A 25,138-nucleotide genomic window follows, 5' to 3' on the forward strand; every position below is an offset into this window, starting at 1 on the left:
AGACAGGGGCCAGGGGCCCATTGACCGAAGGGACAAACAAGAGCCTGGTCCAACACAGCAGGCCTAGGCTAAAAGGGATAATGAGATAAAAAGGGCAGAGGCCGAGGCCCCAACAGAGGGAACAACATCATTGCAACATGGTGTAGGGCATGGTGTAGGCGAGGATTTGGAGCCACGCAATTAGCTCATAAGGCTTGAGGTGCCCTACGTAGCACAGTTTTGGAGTGAGGCCCAGTAAGGGGCCCCGAGGACCAGTGTGGTCTAGTGGGGTTCCGCAGGACCAGGGCCACGCAAAGGCCCATGGGCAGCCTTCCTATTTATTATTTTACCATCAAGGCATGGCAGGAGAGACAAGAAGATGCCCTTGGGCCAGAGCTGGCATGGTTGCAGAGCCACCAGGGGGTTTCATGGCCACCCCTGGGACCCTGACTCATGATACCCGTCTACCTTACTATTCTCACTACCTCAACAAATCACAGGGGTGGGCCTGCACCAGCAAGGGCAAGCAATAAAACTAGTTTCTGTCCAAGCAATTTGTCATTGGGAAACTGGGGAGGAAAAGCTATAGGTAAGAAAGGAAGCAGATATAACCATTACTGAAACTTGGGTCATACCACTGGCTCCATAAAATGGATGTCCCCACTTCTTGTTGGGGGAAATATTAGAAAACACAAGGGTAAACCTGTCCAAAGACCCTACACATTCACATCTTTGGTTTTGTGGGCACAAGCTAGAAAAATTCCCAGCTGCAGGAATCCCATGGCAGGATGAGAGGAGCAGAAGCATTTGCTGCCTACAAACCTCTCTGTACTTAAGATAGGAAAGTCCCAAAATGGCAGAGGAGCTTGTGGGAGATTAAGTACCTCTGGCAAGAAATCTGTCAGAAAGGTTCCTATGAAGCCAAGGCAAGATTTTGTGTAGCTGAGCCCTCCCTTAGTGGAATGACTATGGAGATGTCGGGGGGAGGCAGTCAATCTAGCCCACTTTGTCTTTCTTTAAAAATATAATAAAAAAAGAATAAGCTAGAATTTGAATAAACAATGTTTCTATTGCCAAAGATACAAATTCAAGGTACTCTGGCCCCCGGCACATTCATTTAAAGGACCATGAAATCTGCTCCTCAAATTTCAGCTATGTCACCTCCCGTCATGACACACATGTATGGCAGGAGGCATAATTTTGGAATCAGGGATCAGATCCCAATCGTGCCCTTTCTATTTGCTAGTGCAAGGATAGCCTGGCATCATGATCCTGGGTTCCCCCTGCACTAGCAAGTTGGAATTCAGCTGTGCATAGGTCCATGGTTGGGGCTGACAGTCACCTGATTATTGGCTCTGGCCCATGGACTCCACCAGGCACTCCAATTGACCCCAGTGTGTCTCAGGACCAGGGCTGATAATCTGCTGACTGCTGGCTCCAGCCCCAGAGTCTTGAACAGGCCCCATGGAGCCCTGCGGTAACAATCAGCTGATTGACAACCCCAGCTGAGACCTGCCACACATTCAATTTAAGGCACCATATAAACATGTGGAATATTTGTATGGCTTGTTTGCCATTTTATGGCACCTTAAACTGGTAGCATGTATAGCACCCTTCCCATTAACATGTTAATTGTTACATGAATATAACACAGAGGGAGCCTTCAAGATCATCTCTCAGGGCAGGATTTTCAAAAGCACACACGTCTGGCACCTCCCATGATTGCTGGGCATCCAGTTTACTCCAGTGCTTTTGAAAAGTCCAAGCACAACGTTTAAGTTGCACTTTTCACACAGTCTCGTGTTGGTGCAAGGATTCACACCCCTGGTGAAACTCTTCCACAACTCGTGATGCTCTGGAGAAGTTCCTGAGGACTGGAAAAGGGCCAATGTTGTGCCCATCCACAAGAAGGGCAGGAGGGAGGGATCGGGGTAACTATAGGCCAATCAGCCTAACTTCCATCCCAAGGAAAATCCTAGAAAATTTCATCAAGGAGTCTATCTGTGATAAGCTTGCAGAAGGTAAGCTTATCTGCGATAAGCTTGCTTCATTGCAGGCAGGTTTTGCCTTACCAACCTTATCTCCTTCTATGACCAGGTAACTCGCTACCTGGACATGAGAGCACAGGTTGACATTGTATACCTAGACCTCCAAAAGATAAAAAGATATTTTTTTTACAGTTTCTCAGTTGGTCTAATAAAAGGTATAATTTTGGAACCAAGAGTTCTAGATTTTTGCATAGACTTCCAAAAAGCCTTTGATCTAGTATCCCACAATGTCCTTGTGAGAAAATTGGAGGATTGTGGGCTTAACTCCAAGACAGTCAGGTGGGTGAGAAACTGGATGCAGGACAGGACCCAGAGAGTCACAGTGAATGGATCTGTGTCATCCTGGCAAGAAGTGGGCAGCAGTGTCCTGCTGAGGTTGGTGCTTGGTCCAGTACTTTTCAACATCTTTATTAATTATTTGGATGTGGGGGTGAAGAGATCACTGGCAAAGTTCATGGATGACACCAAGCTATGGGGAAGCGTGTTCACACTTGAAGATAGGCTACAGATACAGGTGGGCCAAGACAGGTGAGCAAGTTGGGCAGGTCAGAATCTGATGAAGTTCAACGTTGAGAAATGTGAAGTGCTGCATCTGGAGACGAGCAACCCCCAATACACCTACAGCCTTGGCAGCACCAAACTGACTAACATCACGAATGAAAGGGACCTGGGGGTAATAATGGACCACAGTATGAATATGAGCCAGCAGTGTGATGCTGTAGCCAGTAGGGCAAATAATACTCTGGCGTGCATCAATCGATGCATCTCCAGCAAAACCAAGGAGGTGATTCTTCCACTTTACTCAGCACTAGTGAGACCGCAGCTGGAGGACTGTGTCCAGTTTTGGGCACCTCACTTTAACAAGGACATGGACAAGCTTGGGAGAGTCCAACGAAGAGCCACCCATATAATCAAAGACTTGCATGGCAAACCATACGAGGAAAGGCTGAGGGATCTGGGACTCTTTAGCCTGACGAAAAGAAGCGGACCTGGTACCAGCTTACCGTACCACTACACTAGGGGAGTATATCAAGGGCTCAGTAAGCAACTGTTCACCAGGGCACCCGAGGGGAAAACTAGGAGTAATGGCCACAAACTCCTGGAAGAGTTCAGGCTCAACATTAGGAAAAACTTCTTCACAGTTAGGGGGTCCAGACTGTAAAATGAGCTCCCTCCAGAGGTGGTGCAAACAGCTACCCTGGAAATCTTCAAGAGGAGACTAGAGCGTCACCTTGCTGGGGCCACCTGACCCCCAATTATTTTTCCTGCTTGGTGCAGGGGGCTGGACCCGATGGTCTTCAAAGGTCCCTTCCGGCCTTACAATCTATGAATCTATGGTTTGAGGGGATTTAATGTGCCTTTACCATTGATGTTACATATTTAACATCCACCAAGCTATTCACATACTTTGGAATTGAGCTTCAGGTGGATTTTTACCCTTTCTTGGAACCATGTGGAAGATTAAATTGAACCCCTTCAATGATATGTAGAGCCTGCAAGGTGCATTGGCTAGTGTTTGTATTCCTCTCTGCTTGTATTCTGTCTAGCATTTCATGCTTCAGATGCGTACAGCCACGGATATGAGCTTAACGCAAGCACATCTACAAATGGATACAATAACTTTTTTCATTCAGATGAAGCTAATTCAATAGCATTCAGGTCAATGTGAAATCCTGATCTAATATGGTCTTCAACTCTCTTTTTTATTTTTAACAAGGGTATCCAAAAGCTATATACCCTTCAGTTCTTCCATTCAAATCCAATTACATCCAGTTGCCAATCTCACATCAATGAAAATATATGAAAGAGACCTTGGCACATCTGCTACATGTGATTAGCCAGTTGGGAATGAGAATCATCACTCAAACTTTTCCCCTCAAACTAGTTTTAAGGGGCTGGCCATGAAAAAGGTTCAATTTGGACAGAAAATGTGAGATTAAAATGCCCTCAAAAGAATTCTGACCACTTCTATCATGCATGTCTGCACAAATACTCAAATTTACCAATGGGTTTTTAATAACAGCATTTCATACTTGAAGGTCAGCTGTACCACAACTTAAGCAGTGTTAATTCAGTCTGACAGAAATGCATGTTTTTGCATTTTTTATTTGTAAGACAGAGAATATAATAAACATTTTATAATCGGGAACGAAGCACATTTTACTTTATATTTCTAAATATAATTGCAAAACATTTCCCTTCAGATAAACCATAATAATAATAATAAAAATATGCTAATTAGAACAACAAATGACTTTTGTTAAAGAAAACACCTAAAACAAACAAAACATGCACAGAACATTACACGCACACAAACTAAACCTCCCTCCCCACCAGGACAAATCTCTGAATTATTCCAGATGGACACTCTGTAGCATCATTAGGACAAACCTCGACTCTTATTAACGTGCCATGCCGGATCTTTATTGTTCAGGTTAAGCAAGCAGTGATTTGTTTTTAAAAATCTCACCTGAAAGATACCCTGCTGAATACCTTACATAGTATTGAATATATCTACTGTGAAAAGGATGAAGGATTGTCTTCTGTGTCAGGTTAATAAACTGAGGTGCCTAGACAAATCACTAAATGGCACATGCTATGTAACACAGGGTAGTTAAGCTGTAGCACGAAGCTATAATGAGCATGGAAGAAAATTGTGGCTGCACTGCATTACATTTTTTAGAGTTAATTTAGTGGCCTTAGTCTTTTATGGTGTTGATCCATTTTGGATATTACTAGCTGGTCAGTGCCCTGTATGTTATTAAGAACATATATTAAGAATACCTGGTATTAACATAGAGCTGCTGAATGCACTTTTCATGTTCCTTTCTCTCCAGAGGTTAGATGCTGTGAAGGAGGAAATTACAGCAATATGTTCCTGTGATGCATTCAAGAGGGAAAGTATGAAAAGCCTTCAGGAACAGACCAAACCAAGAAGGTCTCTCGTGTCTCCAAAAAAGCTTGGATCAGTGCTGAAAGCCTCCCAAACCCATCACTGGAATTTATCAAAATTAGGTCATGAAGAAGCCAAGTTGCCACAAACCAAACTCAAATTTGAAGGGGTACAATAGTAAGAAATTAGGCTCATTGATTTAAACTAGTCTCTCCACAATAAAGCAACTTCAGATCCAAACTTTGGTTTTCAGATAAGCTCAAGCTGTTGTTACCTCTCCAACTACTTCAACGACAACTATAGTGATTCTAAAGAAAAAAAGAAAAAAACAAACCCCAACAAGCATCTTATTTCATTGCATTAATTGCTATTTTGATACCTAACTTTAGGTAACCGATTCTAGAAAATTCTAGCCACAGGTTTAAGCACTATGGACATCTTTATATTATCTTGGACCGAGAAGGCACACATCTGGGGACTGGCAAACAAGGAGTAAAACCAGCCACCTAGGATGCTGCCTGCTGTCATTTGAAAATGAGAACACAGACACCTGCTCTTTCCAATAACTATCAGACACAGCAAGAAAAAAAAAGTCACTAACAATGTGTCAATCATAGTCCAAAATCCTTTTAGCCAAATCATCCAAAAAAAAAAAAAAATCTCATGTCAGTGAATATATTCAGATTGATAAAATGCAGAGAGACTGGTATTAAATTGGGTGCTGGATAATGAGACTGCTGGACAATGGTGACTAAATATTTGAATAAGTTAGGGAAATGTTGACACACTAAAGAATTAGCAAATGAAATAATTTGTCTGGAATTTACCAGATCAGGACAGATACCAGAAGAATGGATGATGCAACAACACAGTATCATGGCAGAGCTTAAGCTTTTGATATCAACCAATGGGCAATGCCTAGCAGGATGGGAAGTGTGCCCGGCAGTCTTCCAGCATGGAGGCATCCTTTTATATCTATGTCCCAGTGCTCAGCTGTGCACCAGAGAGATCTGTGAACTCACCCTAAATCCCGGTTCTGCAAGAAATTGTCTGATCAACGGTGGTTGCAGGAGTCAAATTTTGACCCTTCGCAGCAGAATACTCTAACCCAAAGCAAACAAATCAGACCAAAAGGGCAACATAGCTCGGTAACAGATTAGCCTACATTAGCCCTGTAAACTATTTCATGCCCTGCAGGAAAGCCTGCCATGAGCAGATAAGCCAAACTCAGCTCCTGTATAACCGGCAATATTTTGCCCCGCTTTATTAAGCAACTGACACTGTAGGAGGCAAACTAATTGAAGCAGTGGAGACAGTAACATAGAAGGAATTTCAATGCAATTAAACAATGATCAGAAAAGGGATGCAAGAGAAAAGAGCACTCATACGTGAGGCACCCCAGGGAAAAACCAGATCCAAATATAAGCAAGTGACTTAAAATTTTTAGGGTGGACTTACAAAACCTTTAGCAAAAGAATCCATTTAGTCACATATTAAAGCCAGTAGCTTTCTGTAAACAGTGGCATCTATTAGTAGGTTTATCTTTGGGACCTCAGTTAGCTTTAAAATATACAGTGTTGTTTGGAGGAGAGGGAGGGAAGGAGGAAGGCACCCTCTTACGCACCAAATAAAAAATTCTTACTCATAGCAGAAGTCCCAGTAGGACACTATTACTAACCACACACAAGTGTTGCAGAATGCATTTTCATTCTTTTGGCATTACTGCTATAAAAACACTCATCACACTATCTATATATTAGCTTATTTTGGAAAGACTGTAGCATTAAAAATTGGACGCTCAAATATGGAGCATTTTACATTCTGTTACCAAAAAGGGTAACCATCAATCCTGCAAACAACCTTCACCTAAGAGGTACAAACAATATTTCTTCAGTGACAAACCCTGTAGTCTCAGTGAGGTCGAACTGATATGGTCTGCAGGTTTTCACCTAATAAATTCAATAGGAGAAGGCAGGGGCAGGAGAAGAAGTGGGAAAGCCCTTTACGGTCAGTTTTAAACATAACACTTTCTATTAGAGTGAGATGCTTGTTTAAAAAGGATGTTTAAGCAGCTACTTTGGAAAAGCGACTGTACTTTCCCCACCGAGTACAAATCACCTGTGGATTTTGCCTCTTTTCACATTAGCTACTGTCCAGTATTTCATTTCTCTACCAGCTGCTTCACCAAGCCCGGAGGTGCCCCATGTCCTACAGTGGGTGATGTTACATATAGTAGAGACAGAGCAGACAGGAAATAAATGGAGTGACTGAAGCATGATTGGCAAAGGATTTGAGCAGCAAATCCAGAAGTGGCTCCGAGGTCAAAAAGGTTGATTTTTTAGGACAGAAATCATTTTTTCTTTAAAGCAAGATGCCCTTTGACTTGGATGGAAGCTAGACTAGGCTACAGAGGCTCAGCGTGCCGGGTGATTAACACTGGCGAGATTCAGCGAAGCAGTAAAGCACATGCTTAGGCACATGCTTTGCTGAACCAGGCCAGCAAGCGTGCCACTGCTAAAACCAAAGTGGAGATGCCCCACATCTCCCAGGGAACAGATGGAGTTTCCAGATGAACAGGTAAAATGAAGGAAGGGTTTGATCCAGTGAAAGATGCTGAGTAAGTGGAGCTGGAGTCAGAGGAAGAGAGAAGACACTAAGTGAGTCCAATCTGTCTGGACCACCAGCTCTCATTTATCCGTTTCAGCGATCAGCAAGTTGAGAGCAGTTTATTCCAGTTTTCCATGGCTATTTAAACTGAAATAAATAATAATAATAGTAATAATGAAGAAAATGAAAAAGGTGACAACAACAATGTTGACTGAAAGGCAATATTTGGGGAAACTTTAATAACCATTATTAAAAAGGAAACCCTGCTGGAAAGTTGACTGTATAAAAGATGACAGGATTTGTTTCATTAGTCTGCTTGTAGAGACCAGTCATCTAGAATCATAACAGATTTATGCAGCAGGTTTCCATGTTGATTTTCACGAAAAAAAGAAATACAATTTAAAATGTTGCTATGAACGTTGCCAAATATACAAAGCAGTGCTAACACAAAGCAAATACATTAGTTAAGGAGATTACTTTTATTGAATGTTTAGCTTTTTTCATATGCTGTGACTGATCTCTTTTTAATCAAGGATATTTCTTTTGTAGTTTCTTTCTATTCATGGCTTCTAATAATCTTGATAGCATATAATTTGTATAAAAGAATGACAACATTATCTACTCTCCTTTTTTCCCTTTTTGTAGGATTTATTATGCATCAAAATTAACATGTTTCACTCCTAAAATTCCTGAAGCAGTCATAAAATTATATTGAAATAGGCATAGCCTGTATTTGTTTTTTAGCAATGGTATCCATTCAGTCAGTAAGAACAATTTATTTTCCTGTTACCAGGGATGATACGACAAAAAGATTTACTGAGATTTCTTTAAATTTCTATAAACCCTTAAAAAAAACAACCCAAAGAAACTTTAAAAGACTACAGAAGGTTGAAGCATTCTGTAGATCTGTCATACAAGAATGAGCATTCAATTGACCAAAATATCATTTAAATCAGAGAACAAAAACCATGAACACAAAAATGGCAAAAACTGTTCCTGCCCAATACATGAGAAATGGCATATCTTTAATTGCTCAACTAAGGCTAGCCAGAAGGCTGCGCTATTAGCCAAGGGCAGAAAGGACAGATGAAGGTTAACGTTTAATAGCTACTGCCTCTGAAAACTTCAGTGTAGTTGAACAAGATAGTCCCAGAGGTGGGAGGTTCTTGGTATAGTTTGGTAGGGAAGGACATTTCAGTGGTTAACCTCAAAGTCATTTAACTCTTCCAGAATCACGAGTAGCCTTAACCAGGCTTTCGGCGGCAAGGTTCTGCTGCCTAGCTAGGCACCCCTTGAGAACCACCAATCATTGACACAGAGAACCTTCAGAATTTGATTTCACGACTGATACAAATACCTTGAGCTGCTTCTAAGACTGACCACCAGAGCACCCCACTTACCAGAACCTGGACCTCACCCCCAACCTTTCACTTAGTGGATGTGTCTACACGTGTCTACTTTAAAGTAAACTCGCCCCAGGCAGGCATCTACACAAGCGGGGATGTGGGAGCAGATTTGCTACTCCTGGCAGTAGTCTGCTCCTGCACCCTCTGGCCATACATTGGTCCCCTGCTGCAGACAGAGGGGCTCTGGGCTCCCCTTGGTTGCTAGCCCAGGGACTGGCAGGGAGCATGGAGCCAGGAGATAGCTATCTCCTGGCGGGGACTGACTTGGAGATTGCTCCCTGCCTCTGGGGAGCTGCCTGCTGCTATGGTGGGCTCTGCCACCGGAGCCCAGGTGGGGACAATGTCCTCCTGTCCTGGCAGCAGGGAGCTCCTGGCCCTAGCTCCTCGATCGGGGGCAGGGGGCTTGAAAAGAGATGCAGGCGAGCTCCCTGCTGCCAGGGCAGGGGGAAATTGTCCCTGCCCAGGCTCCTGTAGCAGAGCCAGCCCCAGCAGCAGGCAGCTCCCAGAGGCAGAGCGCAATATCCCAGCCCTTGCTGCCTGGCTGATTGGGAGCAAATTTTCTCCCAGTCGGCTGTCTACACGGGCAGTTTTGTGCAGGAATTACTCACAGGTAAATTTGCTACTTGTATTTACAAGTAACAAATTTGCCCGCAATTAGAACAAAGTACTGTCTAGTAAGGATCAGTATGTATAGATGATGACACTTATTGTGTAGTAATTAACTCCACTGCGCAGTAAAGTGTCTGGCGTAGAGGCACCCAGTAAGTTTTAAAAACATTAGATTGAATACCCAGAGTGGCAGCGCTATGGAAGTGAAAATGCTTTAGGTAATGTCCACATGGCCTTACAGTATGCCAGGCATGAGCTTGAGTACCAGCTATAACCATCTTGTGGACCAGGGAGATGCTTGTTTCTATATTTGTTTCAGAGAAAATGACTAAACTACACAAATCTAGGAAAAAACCACACATTTGTGTAAGCAGGCCTCCTTACTTTTGTTTTAAGAAAGAAAAGGGGACTATCTTAAAGGATGCTGCTGTTCATTCCTAAAGAAAGGATAGGCATACACACAAAACAGACCTGAGCAGAAAGGCAATCTCATTTTAGAAAAGGACACAAAATCCTAATGAAATGACATTCCAAAAAAAATTATTTTTTTTAAATAGAAGCTGTTGAGTGAGCCTAGGATGGCCACCAACTGCAGACGAGAGAACAGCAGTAAACATAGCCATACAACGGTAAAAGCTTTCATTAGAAGTTCCAGGCCCAATATATCACCATCTGTACTAGGCCCTTGGAGTCACTTTGAATACACACACAAGTCCAAACCAGTTGACCAGAACTATCATCAATTTTCTGCTTGCACACTATCTTTGGGAAGAAAGCCAACCCTTAAGATTGGACAGTACCACAATGAAAAAGTGACGGGGTAGAGACCCAACTTACAGGATACTTCTAATGCAGATCAGGGAGGTCCTTGGGAAGCAGGTCCACTTACTAGATAATAGAGCTGAACAAATAATTCAGAGTGCATATTTTATCAGCCGGAGGCAGTTTCTTCTGCTTAGGGAATACCAGTGACTAGACTGTAATTTCACTGAAATTACTCATTGTTCAAATTATTTGAATTTTATGCTCAGATATTATTTAAGTATTGATTGCAAACATTTTGCTGTGAATATCTAGCACTAACTGTTCATAATTCAAACTAAAACTAAGTTCACATGCCCAAGCACAACCCCCAGAGAGAAGAGAAGCTGAACGTTTTTTTTTTTCCAAGAGCAGGATGGAGCAGTAGAAAAACCTAGGCAAAAATATTTTTCTTTCAAAAGCTCCAGCAGTATCTGAGTTTTTGATAAACTTCTATGATCCAACCTGTTCATACGAGTCCTGGATAAAAGTTTTTTAATTCTCTGAACTTGAAACTTGAGCCCTGAGGAAGCTATTAAGAATCATATTATCACACAGAATATCAAAATAGCTGTACATATTACATGTGAGCAAATGTGGAGTGACAGACAGCGGATGGTGAAGAGTTTGATTGATGGGGAAGGATGGTTTAGGGCACACAGAAGGAAAGCAAGGATGAACAAGAAGGAAGAAAAGATTGAGAGGACCAGACACTGAAAGAACAGGACATGGAAATAAGAATGAAGGAAAGTACGCTCTGCTGTTTCCTAAATCTCCACTAGTCTGCCCCCAAGCTACATTGACATGCGTTTTAAATGATTGCACATCACAAAGTCCAGTAGGAGAGCTATGCTACTGAAGAGGGAAGTTTTCCAGATTTCAGAAGAGGAGTCACAGCTCTGGCTGTAACCCTGGAAAGTACCTGAGAGACTAGGATTTAAAACCAAGGTGACAATCATCCATGAAAAAAGCAATTTTAGACAACTTGTAGTGATTTCTAATATTTTTCCCGTTAGCTCATGCCAACTAAATGACCCCAGCTTTACAAACCAAGACAGACAAAAACTGCTTCAATAATTTTTAAAGAAAAATTCCACTGAAAGTATTTTAAAAGGGTTTTTTTTTAAACCCTTGGAATATACTACCTGTGACTACTGCAGAAAAAAACCTGTTTCCTTACTAAACATAGCTGTCTTTATGCAGGGGTATAGGTTGTAGCCGTGTTGGTCTAAGGACATAGGCAAACAAGGTACTTTGGGTAAATCGGAGATCTTTTATTAGACCAACTCAAATAGTTGGAAAAATTCTTCTTTGCAAGCTTTTGGGTATAGATACCCTTTATTTATTTACTTAAGGGTATGAATACCTGAAAGCTTGCAAAGAAGAATTTTTCTAACTATTTGAGCTGGTCTAATAAAAGAGATCTGTATTTACGCATACATTTACACAACTAGTTAGAGAATTTGACAACCGTGATAAAAACAACAGTGGGTAAAATACTGCAACTGAACTATGATTCCAGCAGAACTAAACTATGTAATACAGTATCCCATGCTTTCAAGTGGGAAAAAACACATTTTAATGATAATTTTATATTTGCCAAGCTAACAAGAAGTAAGAGATCATACCAAGACAAAACATACCCTAGAATATGACATGGGAAGACCATAACCATTTGATATGGTTTTCTTTAAAGAAGAAAAAAGAGACGAATATCCCATTCAGGATTCACGTCAATGAAAACACACTTGGGACCTTTTCAAGCCTAGGATTGCTCCTCTAAATGCTAATAGGGAGTGCAGTGAAGGGGCCTGAATACAGTTTCGTTCACTTCATGTAAGTCTTTGAAGGGAGGGGAAAGTGTTACATTTTCAGCATCTAATACATTCTAAATGTTTTAAGTGCATTTCAAGTTCCACTTTGATCAGCATATAAACTCTTTTATTCCCAGGAGAATGACACACATTTTATAGTCTACAAAGACATTTGCAAATGGAGACTGCATCTTTTATATGTTCTGGCTGTTAATTATGTTTCCACTCATTCTGAATTGTTTACTTTTATTATTTACCTCTGTCTTGAACAGTATTGAAGCAAGCGATGCAAGTCCCTTTGTCAACTGCCAAAAATTTATTTTTTTTACAATTAATCAGTGGAAAGAGAATAAAGCTTCCCTTCTTTAGAATGAGGACAAGCCCACTGTTGAGAAATTGAATGCATTAAGCAATTAACATACCAGTAAAATGATGGATCTTCACAATTATCTGAATTTGCATTCCTAAAAATTCTACAAAGAGATCTGAAATCCATTTCTTGGATATCTTCAGCTACTTTCTAAAAACTGCGTGGTTAAGATTTGACAATGCGATTTAGAATGAATAGGAACTCAACACATGCTTATTTTAATATAGACCCAACCCAAAGCATATTAGCATGCCATTAAGAAGTCAGAAACAAAGGAATTTCAGGCACTGAACACAAAATTGTCATTGTCTACACTGCTGAGCACAAGAACTGTTCATCAGGAAGTCATCAGCACTACAAGGCTGTTAGGTAGCTTGATTTAGCCCTCTGATACGAGAAGACTGTTTAAAGACACTGGCCTTATTTTCTTCCCACTTTTAACTGTTTTAGACAAGTCCAGCTTTGCAGTTTTTACTGTTTCATACCTAGGTGGCAGAGAAGAACTGGACAGATATATTAAAGCTATCATCAAAATAATTTAAAACAAAAAGGGATCAGCACCAATGGAACCATCTCAACCCCAACCGGCTTAGTTAGCTTGAACCTTCTTACCATAGAGTATCGTAGAAGGAGTCCTTTTTATACTGTCTTTGGACCATGTGGATTAGGTCCAAGGCAGCACAGATTCCAGCTTTTCTGGAACTGCCATTTCCAGTCATTGTACTTTGCAAAAGACACCTGTAAGGATTGCACCTCCAATATTGTCTAGATCGGGGTGGGCAAAATGCGGGCCGCAAACCAGATGTGGCCTGCCCAGCCATTCTATCCCGCCCGCAGGGCCCCTTAAAAAAAATTTAGAAAATAATAGTTATCTGCCCCTGGCTGCCTGTCATGCGGGCCCTCGATGGCTTGCCAAAATGCAGTAAGCGTCCATCCCCCCCCAAAATAATTGCCTGCCCCTGCTCTAGATAGACCAGCCAACAGTTTGCTTTCCAGAGACGATCAAGATACCACTGCGACAGACAAAACTACTGGTATATTAAAACTGAATAATGAATGGTTAACCTTTTCAAAATTTAAATTGTTCAACATGAAATTTAAAAAAATACATATTCCATTATCCACATTATTTGAATCAATGACTATTGTGTGTTAGTGATTTTGGCACAAACTCTTTAGATGTTATTACTTTTCTTTCGTCTCAAACTTTAAATGAGCTTTGATTTCTTTTGTCCTTATTATCCAAACAGAACGTACAGGAACTTGCTCTTCTTCTAATGGATATGGTATGGAACTCTTAAATACTGTAGCAAATGGCTGAGAGCATTTTCTTAAAGATAAAGTTTATTGCAGACCTAAGATGGACTGGGCCTTTACAGAGAAATCATTTGATACTAAGCTATAATGGACAAAATAATACTTTCATTGAGAGGTCTGGGTTTGCAGCACAGTCCACACCAATGTGTTTTGACTGGAATTTGCTCAATTGTAAGGTTGCTAACAGCATGAATTGATTGTAGCAGACGACTCTGACAAATTTATGCCAACTGTTCAAGCACCTGAGTATTGACTTTTCCCTGGTATTCATGTATCTGATATGGGACTGAATAGTAATCTCACTCCCTCCATCCCTGTTTCTGAGCTAAGACCCTTTCCTCCAGTGACAAAGAAAGCATTCTTAATGATTCATATCATCAATGGGAACCTGATGATTTGCTGAATACCTTCAACTGAAATTGAAACCACTGAGAGTAACTGGAACCAGGAACCTCTTAAAAAAAATGAGGACCGGGATATTAAATCCCAGGTGTGATTTATTTCACATAAATTTCTGTGCACTTAAGTTCTGGAGCATTTGAATTTATTTCTGGAAGGAACTATGAAATCAAGTGCGGAGTGACCTCTGATAATACCCACCCTTGCCGCATAACTATATTTGTCGGGCAATGTCACTGTCTGGCATTGCTGACTCCTGACAACTCTACATTTTGTGGGGGGGTGAAGGGGGAGGGGGTACAATACCATGACAGATATACAATCAAGAAGCAGGGACTCTGGGAGAGAGGTTATTTGGTTTCAGTGCCTAGTCAATCAGTGCAGATAAGCAAGCAAGCCTGATTTTCTTCCCAGTTCCAGAAAATAATACAGCTCATGCTCTCCTTTGTCTCAGGAATACTGACAGAACGGCAAGTAGTAAGGAAATGTATAATAAATTCACCTACGGGCCAATTGCATAGATGTTTTTTTTTTCTTTCCATGTCCTACATACCATGTGCCAAGTGCTTAGTCACTCTCCTGCCATCAGTTCAGATTTCTGCTTCCATTTCTGATAGATCTTCCCATAGCACTTAAAAGTATCAAAGAGGCTTAGTAATACTGCGTTGTAGATTTTATAAGATCATTGGCATGCTCTGAGAAACTGCATGGTAAACCAAGCTTATTAGGGTGGCTAGAAAGATCAGTGAAGAGGTTTGGGGTTTTTTGGAGCTAGGTGAGGGTTGCTGATACACTCTGTAACCAGTAATGGTAACCAAGATGCTCTCACTTCAGTTTTGGTTAGTAAGATCGCTGATGTTTTACACAGTTGAAAATTAGTGCTTCTGAAAAAAGAATGCAAAAACTGCAATCTTTTGCATCCGTGTACTGCAAACTGAGATGACCTTATTTTGTCATGTTTGCGAGGCAGAGCAGGTGTTTTTATTTCTTTTGCTTGATTTGTTAGCATACGCTGGGAAATACGCTGTGATAGTTGGTTAAATGACTAAATGTACTTTCCTTTGTCTTGTCGACTTTTTCCCTTTTATTTTCCGCTGTTGTGTGCTCCCTTGTTTAATCAAAAGAATTACTTATGAGGGATATACAGTATTCCTGAGTAACAAGCAATTCTACTGAGGTGATGGGAAACATTATAAAGCTGGGAGCAGCATTATAAAATTGCTGACAGCAGCCCGCAAGGTTTTATAAAATATTTCTGATCCTAGAAAGGAAGAAGTAACTTTAGACTTTCAGGGAAAGGAAAGGTCTATTTATACATTTAGCTTGCTTTTTGTATTTTGATTTTGTTGTGCAAAAGTCTTCGTAATGCTCAATTTTCTTCAAATAATTCCACTAAAAGTACTATGACTCCATCCCCACCTAGTCTGAAAAGAATGACTGCTATGCAATTACTTGCCCAATAAGGTCAGGATGTGAAGAAAAGGCTTGAGAGTAAATGAGCCTAAGTCTTTTCTTCCAAGCCTGCCGACACTCCCTACCCACATAAGAACCGCGGTCCAAGAGGCTGCAGCCCAGGGAGGGAGTTACTTATCACACTGATTTCTTTTGGAAGCAACCTCATCATCCATTAGTGGGAGAATAGGACACAAGGGGGGGGGACTAAATGAATTGCAGCCTCTACCCTTCCTAGGACGGATCTACAAGATGGGAATAATGCATTAAAAGAGCTGGACTGCAGACCTGTGGGTATTTTAATAGATTACCTTCCATTCAATTTTGTGGAGCAGGACAGAGGCTCCAAAATTAAATGAAGCTGCAAATGGTAAGTAGGCCCAATTCTCTTCCCCTGTGCCAGTCATTCTCCACAGCCCACGTGGCCTGAAGTGCCAGAAATTGGTCCCCAAAAAAGGTAGCAGAGAATCCTCACAGCGAAGAGGAACTCTTGCATGGCCAAGGCCTACATTAAGGGTGTTTATAGACGTGCTGCGGGGCGGGGGGCAGGAGGGGGAGTGCTTTAATTAGAGCTGCTCTGAGAGCCACTTTAATTAAAGCACCCAGAGTGTCACATATATCATTGTCCCTGCACTGAAAAATGGCAGTGGGGAAGCTTTAACCAAAGCTCATTCGACTAGCTTTAGTTAAAACACCCCAGCAGCCAATTATCAGTGTGGGGGCATTGATGCATGTGATGCAGGAGTGAGTCTGCTGGAGCACGGTAATTACCATGTTCCAACAGGCTCGAGGAATCGAGTCTGCTCCAACGTGTTGTAATTACAGTGCATCGGAGCCGCCTCGCTGCATGTGTATAGGTGCCCTAACTGCCCCCACATACCTTCAATGAAGCTACATTTAGCTATATTAGCTGAGAGCTTCACCCTCAGAATTGAAGAAATGAACTATTTTAAAAACAGAATAAAAGTTTTATTTTCAAAAGAACAAAAACCAGAGCTACAAGAAATTCTGCTTTAGGCTGAGTAGACTCCTGAAGATGGCTGAAACCTTAAACTTGAAGTGAACTAGAATATATTCCTATGTTCCGTATATTACAGATTATAGGGAAAAGCTAATGAGAATTGGCTTCTTTTCCTTTACATGTCCCTTAGAAGCACAGAGAGAAATAAAACATTGAGAACAGACTGCATGCACTGCACAGGGCCCAAATTCTATTTGTATCTGCACTAGGAAAAAAAAAAAAAAAGAGAGAGAAGAGTAAATCTACTGGCTTTAATGGATTTACTGTAGACTTACACCAGTGTAAGCGAGAGCAGAATTTGGCCACACTGCATATATTCCACTTCACAGATGACAAAAAAGCACCATGACATTTTCCTGACAGGACAATTTCCTGCCAGGACTTGTCAGCATGCCTTACATTTGTGTCTCTGCTGATAAGTAAAACTATTTCTGACTGTTCACATGAAATCAAAGTTGTGTGCGTTTAAATCTGCTTTCTTGGGAAGTTTAAATTTGCTAAACTCCAAGCATAACAAACTGCACTATCCATTTCTGCACTCTACATCTAACTTTTCCCTCTAAACCTTATTGCTTCTTAGAGCTAGAACACTTCTAACTGCATACCTATAACAGAAGCTGAGCAGTTATAAAGCCACGATAGTGAGAGTTTGACAGTGTAAAATTGAACTGGTCTTGAAACCTGGACGTATTGTAGAGTCTTAACCTGGGAACCACTTAATGAGGTTTAGTGGAATTTTGCTTGACTACGAATTTTCACTTTTATTTGGACGTTTGGCCTTGTTTAGTTATTTGGTGGGGATTTTATACAAGTTTCTTCATTGTACCTGCACTGCTCGTGATCTTAATCTTTCCCACCTACATAAAAGGATCTTATGCAACTGCCCAATTACGAGGAGAAAATACCAAATCTTCCGTGAAACTTTTGAAAACCTTTTGTTTTCCAGTATTACTAATTGTGCTAATTATTTTCTGCTTTTTTTTTGTGTTACCACATTTAGTAGAGTCTGATTCTTACTCTTTATTTGCAGCAATGCAAATAGAATTCCTTTACAAAAATACAGTTCTACCAACATAAAAGTACCACAAAGGACTTGAGTAAGATCCACATAGACTGCATCCTGCAAGGAGTTATTTTTTCCTAACCAGAATCATCTAGGTGTTTCCTAGCGGGAGCAATCTAGCTGATGGGTTCTGCCAGTTCGATCACATCTTTTCAATTATCAACTATCATATTGTTGATACCAGTTTTGCCAAGAGTTGATTTACCAGGTTGCCAAGAACCATGAACGATACTAGACTGGGTCTGCCAGAAATCACATGGCTTTGGTCTGACAGGAATCACTTCATACATTTTTCTTGCCAGGAAAATATATTGTAGGTTTATCATCCTTTAGATAAACAAAGGAGCCTGACTATCTAAATGACTCAAAAGTCATCTCTCTTAATCATATTGGCACATTATGAAGTCATATTTCAATCCTTTAGAGCACGATGCGCTTTGTTAGCAGAGTTTTACATCTGTCTACAACATTTTACACAACTGATATGTTTTGCCAAATTCCTCTATCCATATTTGCAAGCCTTCTTGTGGAACTGGTTAAAGCTGCTGCATAACTGCACTCTCTAACCCAGGGGTTGGCAACCCCTGGCACGCGTACATGCAGGCATTTTTCTTGGCATTCATGCCTCTGGGTGGACAGCAGGGAAGGGGCTGTCTGCGCTGCCACAACTCCCCTGCCCCGAGGAACGCATGCACCCACCGCCAGCAATGAGCTGGACCAGGGCTCTGCAAACCTCAGTGCAGCAGCGTGGAGCCTCCCAGCCGCCTGCCACAGCCAACCTGGGATCTGGGCAGGCCCCTGCTGCCCACCACGGAGTCCAGGCTGCTCGCAGCAGGCAGCCGGGAAGCTACAAGCCACCGCACCAAAGTCTGCCGAGCCCCGGCCCGGCTCGTTGCTGGCACTGGATGCACGTGCACCTCTGGGCAGATGGCAGGGAAGGGGCCAGGGTTGTCCTGCCGCAACAAGGATCGAGCCCGTTGTGGCTTCCCCACCCTGGCACGCCAACATCTTACAAGTTGAGGTTGGGGTGTTGCTGACCCCCTGCTCTAGCCACATAGGAGTCTTCACTAGAGAGAAACTTCTGATGCAGATATACAAATTATGTTCTTAGGGGCCAATCTTATTTCTCGGTAGGTTAAGAAGGTCCCTGCTCTGATGCCATTTTATTACATTATGAGGACAGGAGTTGGAGAGGCCTTGCTTAAAATGTGCACTTGCATCCTGGGATCTCTCTGCATACCACCGAGCGGCAGCACCTTGAGAGTGAGATGCAGGTGACAAAGATATTATACAAAGTGCTAAAGAGATTCTCGCAGCAAGGAGTCTTAGGGAAATACTGTGAAAATTTCTGCTCTTCTCCTTCATTCTTTTTCACCCTGTTTCGGCTTTCAATTTACGTTTCTCCAAACACTGGCCTTTTCTAACCTAGGTTCAAATGTCATCAGCTCTCAAATATTTGTTGTAACTTATGTCCACGTCAAAAAAAAAAACAACCAACCAACCCTTAACTGCTTGTTTTGTCCTCATAATACATTCTTTATCCTTTAGTTTGTAAATGACTTGGCTATTTGCAGGATTAGACAAATTTTAGTTAAGAGGATTGCTGCATGTGAATTCAAACATAAGCCTTACAAACACATGTAAGATAACACGCAGCCTCAAAGCTGATTTGGTACCTGGAACAAATCCACGCGGCATATGTAAGAGCTGTAAATTACCAACCAGTAATCAAAGTAGCCCCCAACTTAAACAGGATTTACCAACGCATTTGCCATACTGTGGTCTGGGAGATACCATAGTAATTCTATATTCTTGGAAGGTAACAGCAGGAAATTACTTGAGAAACATAACTGCAGTCTCTGAGATACTGGGTTGTAGAATCAGCTGTCAAAAGACAGTATTTTTTTATGGTGGGCACTGCATACCTTTGAAAGCAAAGAGACTGTCTGCATGCAGTTGTACTTCTGTTTTCTCATGTTATTTTTCATAAATAGTGAAAACGAAAATCGCCCATGTACCTTGAGCGGACTGGTCAACAGCTTTTCTTTTTCTGCTATGGCTGTTATAGTTCAGTCTCAGTTCTTGGCCGTACTCGTTCAGAGTTTCTCGGGAGTCATAGGATTGTCTTTGTTTTCTCCCATCTTCACTTTCATCCGAAGAACTTGTGTAAGTTAGATCCACTTCGTGCTTAACTTTAGAGAGTGGCTGGTAGGGTTTGCAGTCCATCTGCTCCATGTCTGGTTATGTAGGTTCAGTCATGAAAACAAGGAATAGGAGTTCCTTACGAAAGTGGTCCTAGAAAAGACAAAATCCCATGTTTCATGTTACACATGAGCATTTAGGTCATCACAGCCAGATTTTACACTTCGCGAGGCAAATCCTTTAAACCACGTCAACGTATTAGAGGTAAGCACCTGACCAATAGTTTTTCAAGAACCACAGCAAAATAGCTTTGGGGAAAAATCCTTGAAACCAAATGAAATACTGCAAGACCATGCAACAGAAATGTTTTCCTAATGCTCCAAGCACAACATTTTAAAATACCATTTCAGCATTAAGCTTAAGTAGTGAATATGACTTAAAATTAATGGTTACAACAACTAATTTCTTTCCCTCAAGATGTGCATCTTTGTATGCTCTCAGATGGGGCAATCTGCTTGTTGGGGGTTTTTTAACCCACAAAAGAGACAGGGAAGAAGCAGTCACTCCTTTTGCTAAAGGAGCGTTTGTATGTGTCGATTTACACAGTCAATCAACCAGTTACAGCTTTTGACATTCTAAAAAGAAAAAAAAAAACCCCAAAACCACTAACTATTTGGAATAAGATGGTTAGCAAGAAGACGACCCCTAACACTGTATAATATTAAAACAGTAATAAAACCCCACACCTTTTAAAGGAAACAAGTTTTTCAAACTATTGCTAGCTCATAGCAACAGAAGCATATTAGTATTCTCCAGTCAAACTTCTTAATTCACTGATGCCTTGGCTAGTTCCAGAGCCATTAAAGTCAGAAGTTGTAGTTACCTATCCAGTGCCTAAGCCTAAAATCTTGCTCTCCTGCCTCTGTCATTAGCTATTAATTTTAGGAGAAGATTCATGGCAAAATCCTGACCGTCATGGCATAGAAATTCACCGTTTTGAGAAAAAAAGGATGCAACAAAAACAAGTCTGTGAACATGGCAGGCTAGTAAATGTTTATCTTGAAAATTTAACACTACAAACAGAAGCAGCCCATTACTACATAAAGCTAAAAGGCAGGTAATATTTTAGAGCCTGGAGGTTATGGGAAAAAATTTTGCTCAACAGGTTCAGCCTACATCTTTTGGCTGATTTTACACTATTGACAGAAAAAAGCAAACTCTAATGCTCAGCCTTATGGTTTAATACCCAACCTTTCTCAGTTTGCAATCTGATATCTTTTAATGTTATGCCCAATCAACTCCAAAATGTCAGAGAAATTTCTTAGGTTCCAGAACCCCAAACCCTATTTCCTTTGGGGAAAATTAGGGAGGAAAAAAAACACAAGAGAGAGATGGGAAGGCATCTGCATCTATTTGGCAGAGTCAAATAGTCAAGTAGGGAGACTCAGGATGACGAGGAAGGTCAAAATGGGGCAAGCCCACAGTGAGGTTCAGATGGGGCATGAGAGAATGAGAGGGTACAGACATCCTTTGTCATGAGGGAGTAGGCAAGGGAGGTTTTGGGGAGTCTCTGAAACAGAAGAGAATATGAGGTTGCCATACAGGACGTTTTTTGGGGGGAAATGAAGTCATGGAAGGAAACTCAAGCATGTGCAATGCACTTCACCTACTGAAGCAGCACTGGGTTGTTTTAAAAAAAACCTTGGTACTGTGTAAAAACGTACATTTCTCTGTTCACCTCTCGTACACAGCTCAGAGATGCACAAAACCTGGTACTAGCCCCTCAGCACCTTGACCCTTCTCAACGCATGCACAAAGGTCCTTATTGTGAAAGACCCTGGTGGTTGATCTATTCTGCAGTCTTCACAAGGTGGATTTTGCTTGTACAGTCGTTCTCAACCTTTGAAACTTCCAGGCGCTTCTCTGTAACGTTTCCGGGCTCAGCAGTAGTTGGCTGAGAATTACCGAGCTACAACCTAGCTGGGGGAGGAGGTGGCAAATGAACCCGACTGATAAGCACAGCTCTGTGGCTCCGTATCTGCCCGCATGGCAGAGCATGCCATGAACACAAACTACCACCTTATCTGATCTGAAGACAGGTGATAAATTGTTATTTCTAAGAAGTGGCAAAACACTTGATAAAAAGTTTCAGTGCGTAATATTTTCACGATACAAGAATACATGAGGAAAAAAAAATTGATTCTTCAAGCTGTTCTGGGGTTAAGAGAATCAATCAAATTCAAATCAATGCTGAAGTGTTAAGATAAACCCTGCCACTTGTAGCTTGAGTTTTATACCTTTGCTGCATTGAAATTAAGGGGGGAAAAAAAAGAAATAAGACTTCACTCAGCTAAAGCATGGCTTAAAACAATATTGCCAGGGTGTCTATACAGGTTTCTTCAAGTAACTGGCTTCTTTGTAACTAAAGGAAATATCCAGCTGATCAATATCAAGTTGACCTTGTCAGCCAAGTGATAGAGTCTCATAAAAGCTTACAGCTACAGTAAATGACCTTTGCATGAGTGACTTAATGCTTTCCTTCCCACACAGAATGATTCTTTCCTGACCTTTCTATCAGTGTGCTGCCATAGGAGATTTTTTTTTAAAATATATTTTTAGGCATTAAAAAGCAAAAGATAATTCTCAACCATATTTTAAAATAGACACCACATAGAAGTTCAAGTCAGATTCCTAGAACAGAAACCATACGCAGCTCTTCACGGAAATTTACCAGCAAAACATTAAGTGTTGTCTCAGCGTTCGAAAAAAGAAAGTCTGGTGGGGGGAATTTCGCCATGTTGAAATACCAGACCAAGCCAGCATATTCCGTGTGGATGCTACGCGTGGTTTTGTATAAAGGGTCATCGGAAACGACGCGTCACGTTCTGCTGGCAACCAAGTTCTATTAACTCTGAAACCCAATATTCATAGCATAACTCTGTGGTTTATGTGACAGTTTGTCTGCTGTGGAGTTATGGGAATGTGGATACACTGACTGGCTCCTGTTTCAGGATAACTTTATTCTGTGCACAGCACTATACTATTTCTTATTTTCAAAAAAACCTCAAGGAACCTAATTTCTGTTCACTCGAACAACACTTGGAATAGATGCTAGTCAGGCCGCTATTTCAGCTCGTTCGTTTTAGAAAAAAAAATTTCCTTACTGATTACTACCATTACCCCGAGGAGATCAGCACAGCGACTTATCCAATTTGTTATCCAACATCCATCTTCTATACAGAAGTTTTAACATATGAAGGGTACTGACTGCCTTCTGGCCAACTGCAATGCTTTCTGGGTGAGAAGTGAAGAGAGACAAAGGAAAGTAGTGCAACATTTTTGTGTTAATTTAAGATTTATACTTTGTTGGAGCTATTTAAGTCCCTGTGGCATTAAACCGTAAATGCAGGTATAATGACAACAGAGTAATCCAGAACCACTATTGTATGCACACATTTTGAGCTTGTACTCATAAGACAGCCTTCTGCCTCTTTACTCTTCCCTCTCTAAGGGCAGGTCAAAGGGTATTAGATCACCTCATTCAACTTCGCGTCATGCTGAGCTGCGGTCAGAGTTTGCTTATACTAGATGACAACTGACTGGAAGTTTTAATTGCTTTAAAAAAGGATGAAGTCTCATAGGTCTGATGCATCTCCTTGCTTCATATATCCCATCGTCTGCTTTCTTATAAAAGTTAAGCTCAGCAGTGCCTGAAAATGAACTAAAAAGAGTAGTTTCATGTTTGCTGTAGGCAAAAAGGAAGCATGCCTTAATTCCAGAGGTTGCTTCTGAAATACCAAATATGAAGTCTAAAAAGGAAAAAAAAGAAAGATATTTAAAGAGAAAGTAAATAACCACTTTGGAGCAAACCTTTGATGTAGGCAACACCAGGAGAAAAAGAAAGCAATGATGTGCTGGGTACAAGATCACCAAAACTCTCTTACTGAGAACACTGGTTTGTATAGTACCAATGTTCTAGCTCATATATTATCAGGATTATATAGCTATATATATTTTTATATACGCGCGCGTGCGTGTGCGAGAGACCTGCACGTGGCATGTGTCACCTGCTCCAGTCTGCTCACCATGTTCCCGCACAGAAGCAGCAGTGCCTGCCTAGCCACCTGCCTGGTGCATCATGCCACTCTGCCTCTCCGGACTCTGGCCCAGGTACATAATCCTGGAGTGACCCAGCCAAACTGGGATGTATGATCACCCTATATATAAACGCAAAAATGCAACGATATAGTTCTTATTTCATAGCATAGTTACACACTATAATAACGATATAATATGCAACAGAGTCCTTGCTTCCAAGCCATTAAACTATTCAGAATTTTTAAATGAACTAGGACAAACTGGAACAAGCCTACAGGGAATACAAAAATGGAAATATTTGGAACTGGATCCTTAAATGAATGGGCATCACAAATTATTTCAAGGTGACAAAGCGATTGAATTTCCTTGTGTACGAGAAGGTCATCAAAAACTTTTCTGCACAAGCTAGAAATGAATAGGGAGACTTCTAATATTCAAGGCATGGATGATGCCATGAATTATGCATTCGGCAGAGATGGAATTAAGACACTGGTATACCTGGATAACACTCCAGATAAAGCAACAGGAATATCTGAAGATACACATCCATTGCGAGGAGGAGAGATCCGAGTCCAGCATGAAGCACTACAGCCAAACCCTGAACCCGCATGCCAGGTGTTATGAGGTGGTGCTGCACCGGTCTTTGCATCAAAGAAAATTTGGTCACATTTTGCTGAAGGAAGTTGAAAGGAAGCCAGATGGTGGACATCCAACCTCACAGGAGCAGTGTTAAATGGTACATTTCAAAATAACATCAAGGTTTCAACCAAAACCTAAGTATTTCCAAACCATGCTTTTGGAGAAAAGAAAGGAATTACTATTTTTTTTATGAGCATATATTAGTCCTGCCTAGAGGTGGAACTTATTGCACATTAAGGAAAAGAAATGTATAGATAAAAAGGAAACTATGAGGGAACATGAAGGCTTAAAATTAAACACAAGAAAAAACATGTAATGCTTAGGTACATCAGATATGCAGATGCAAAATCCAGCACGTAGGGACAGAACATGGATTTCACATGGTCCCTGGAGGGTTCTGGGTTTCTAACCCAATGGATGGATTATACTCATCCATATATGTACATTTTTCATCATGACAGATGCAAGATGGATTATCTT

General features: G+C 41.2%; 1 protein-coding gene across 1 annotated transcript in view; it reads right to left on the reverse strand.

The window, feature by feature from the left end:
* Positions 1-25,138, reverse strand: part of TENM1 (teneurin transmembrane protein 1) — a 572,606-nt gene that overhangs the window by 335,587 nt on the left and 211,881 nt on the right. Inside the window, exon 2 of the mRNA XM_025205187.1 lies at positions 19,798-20,074. Coding sequence (XP_025060972.1) covers positions 19,798-20,014 — 217 coding nt within the window. The 5' untranslated portion in view covers positions 20,015-20,074. The remainder of the gene's footprint in view (positions 1-19,797; positions 20,075-25,138) is intronic.

This window comes from Alligator sinensis, unplaced genomic scaffold, assembly GCF_000455745.1.
Source record: "Alligator sinensis unplaced genomic scaffold, ASM45574v1 scaffold157_2, whole genome shotgun sequence".
Classification (NCBI taxonomy): domain Eukaryota; kingdom Metazoa; phylum Chordata; order Crocodylia; family Alligatoridae; genus Alligator; species Alligator sinensis.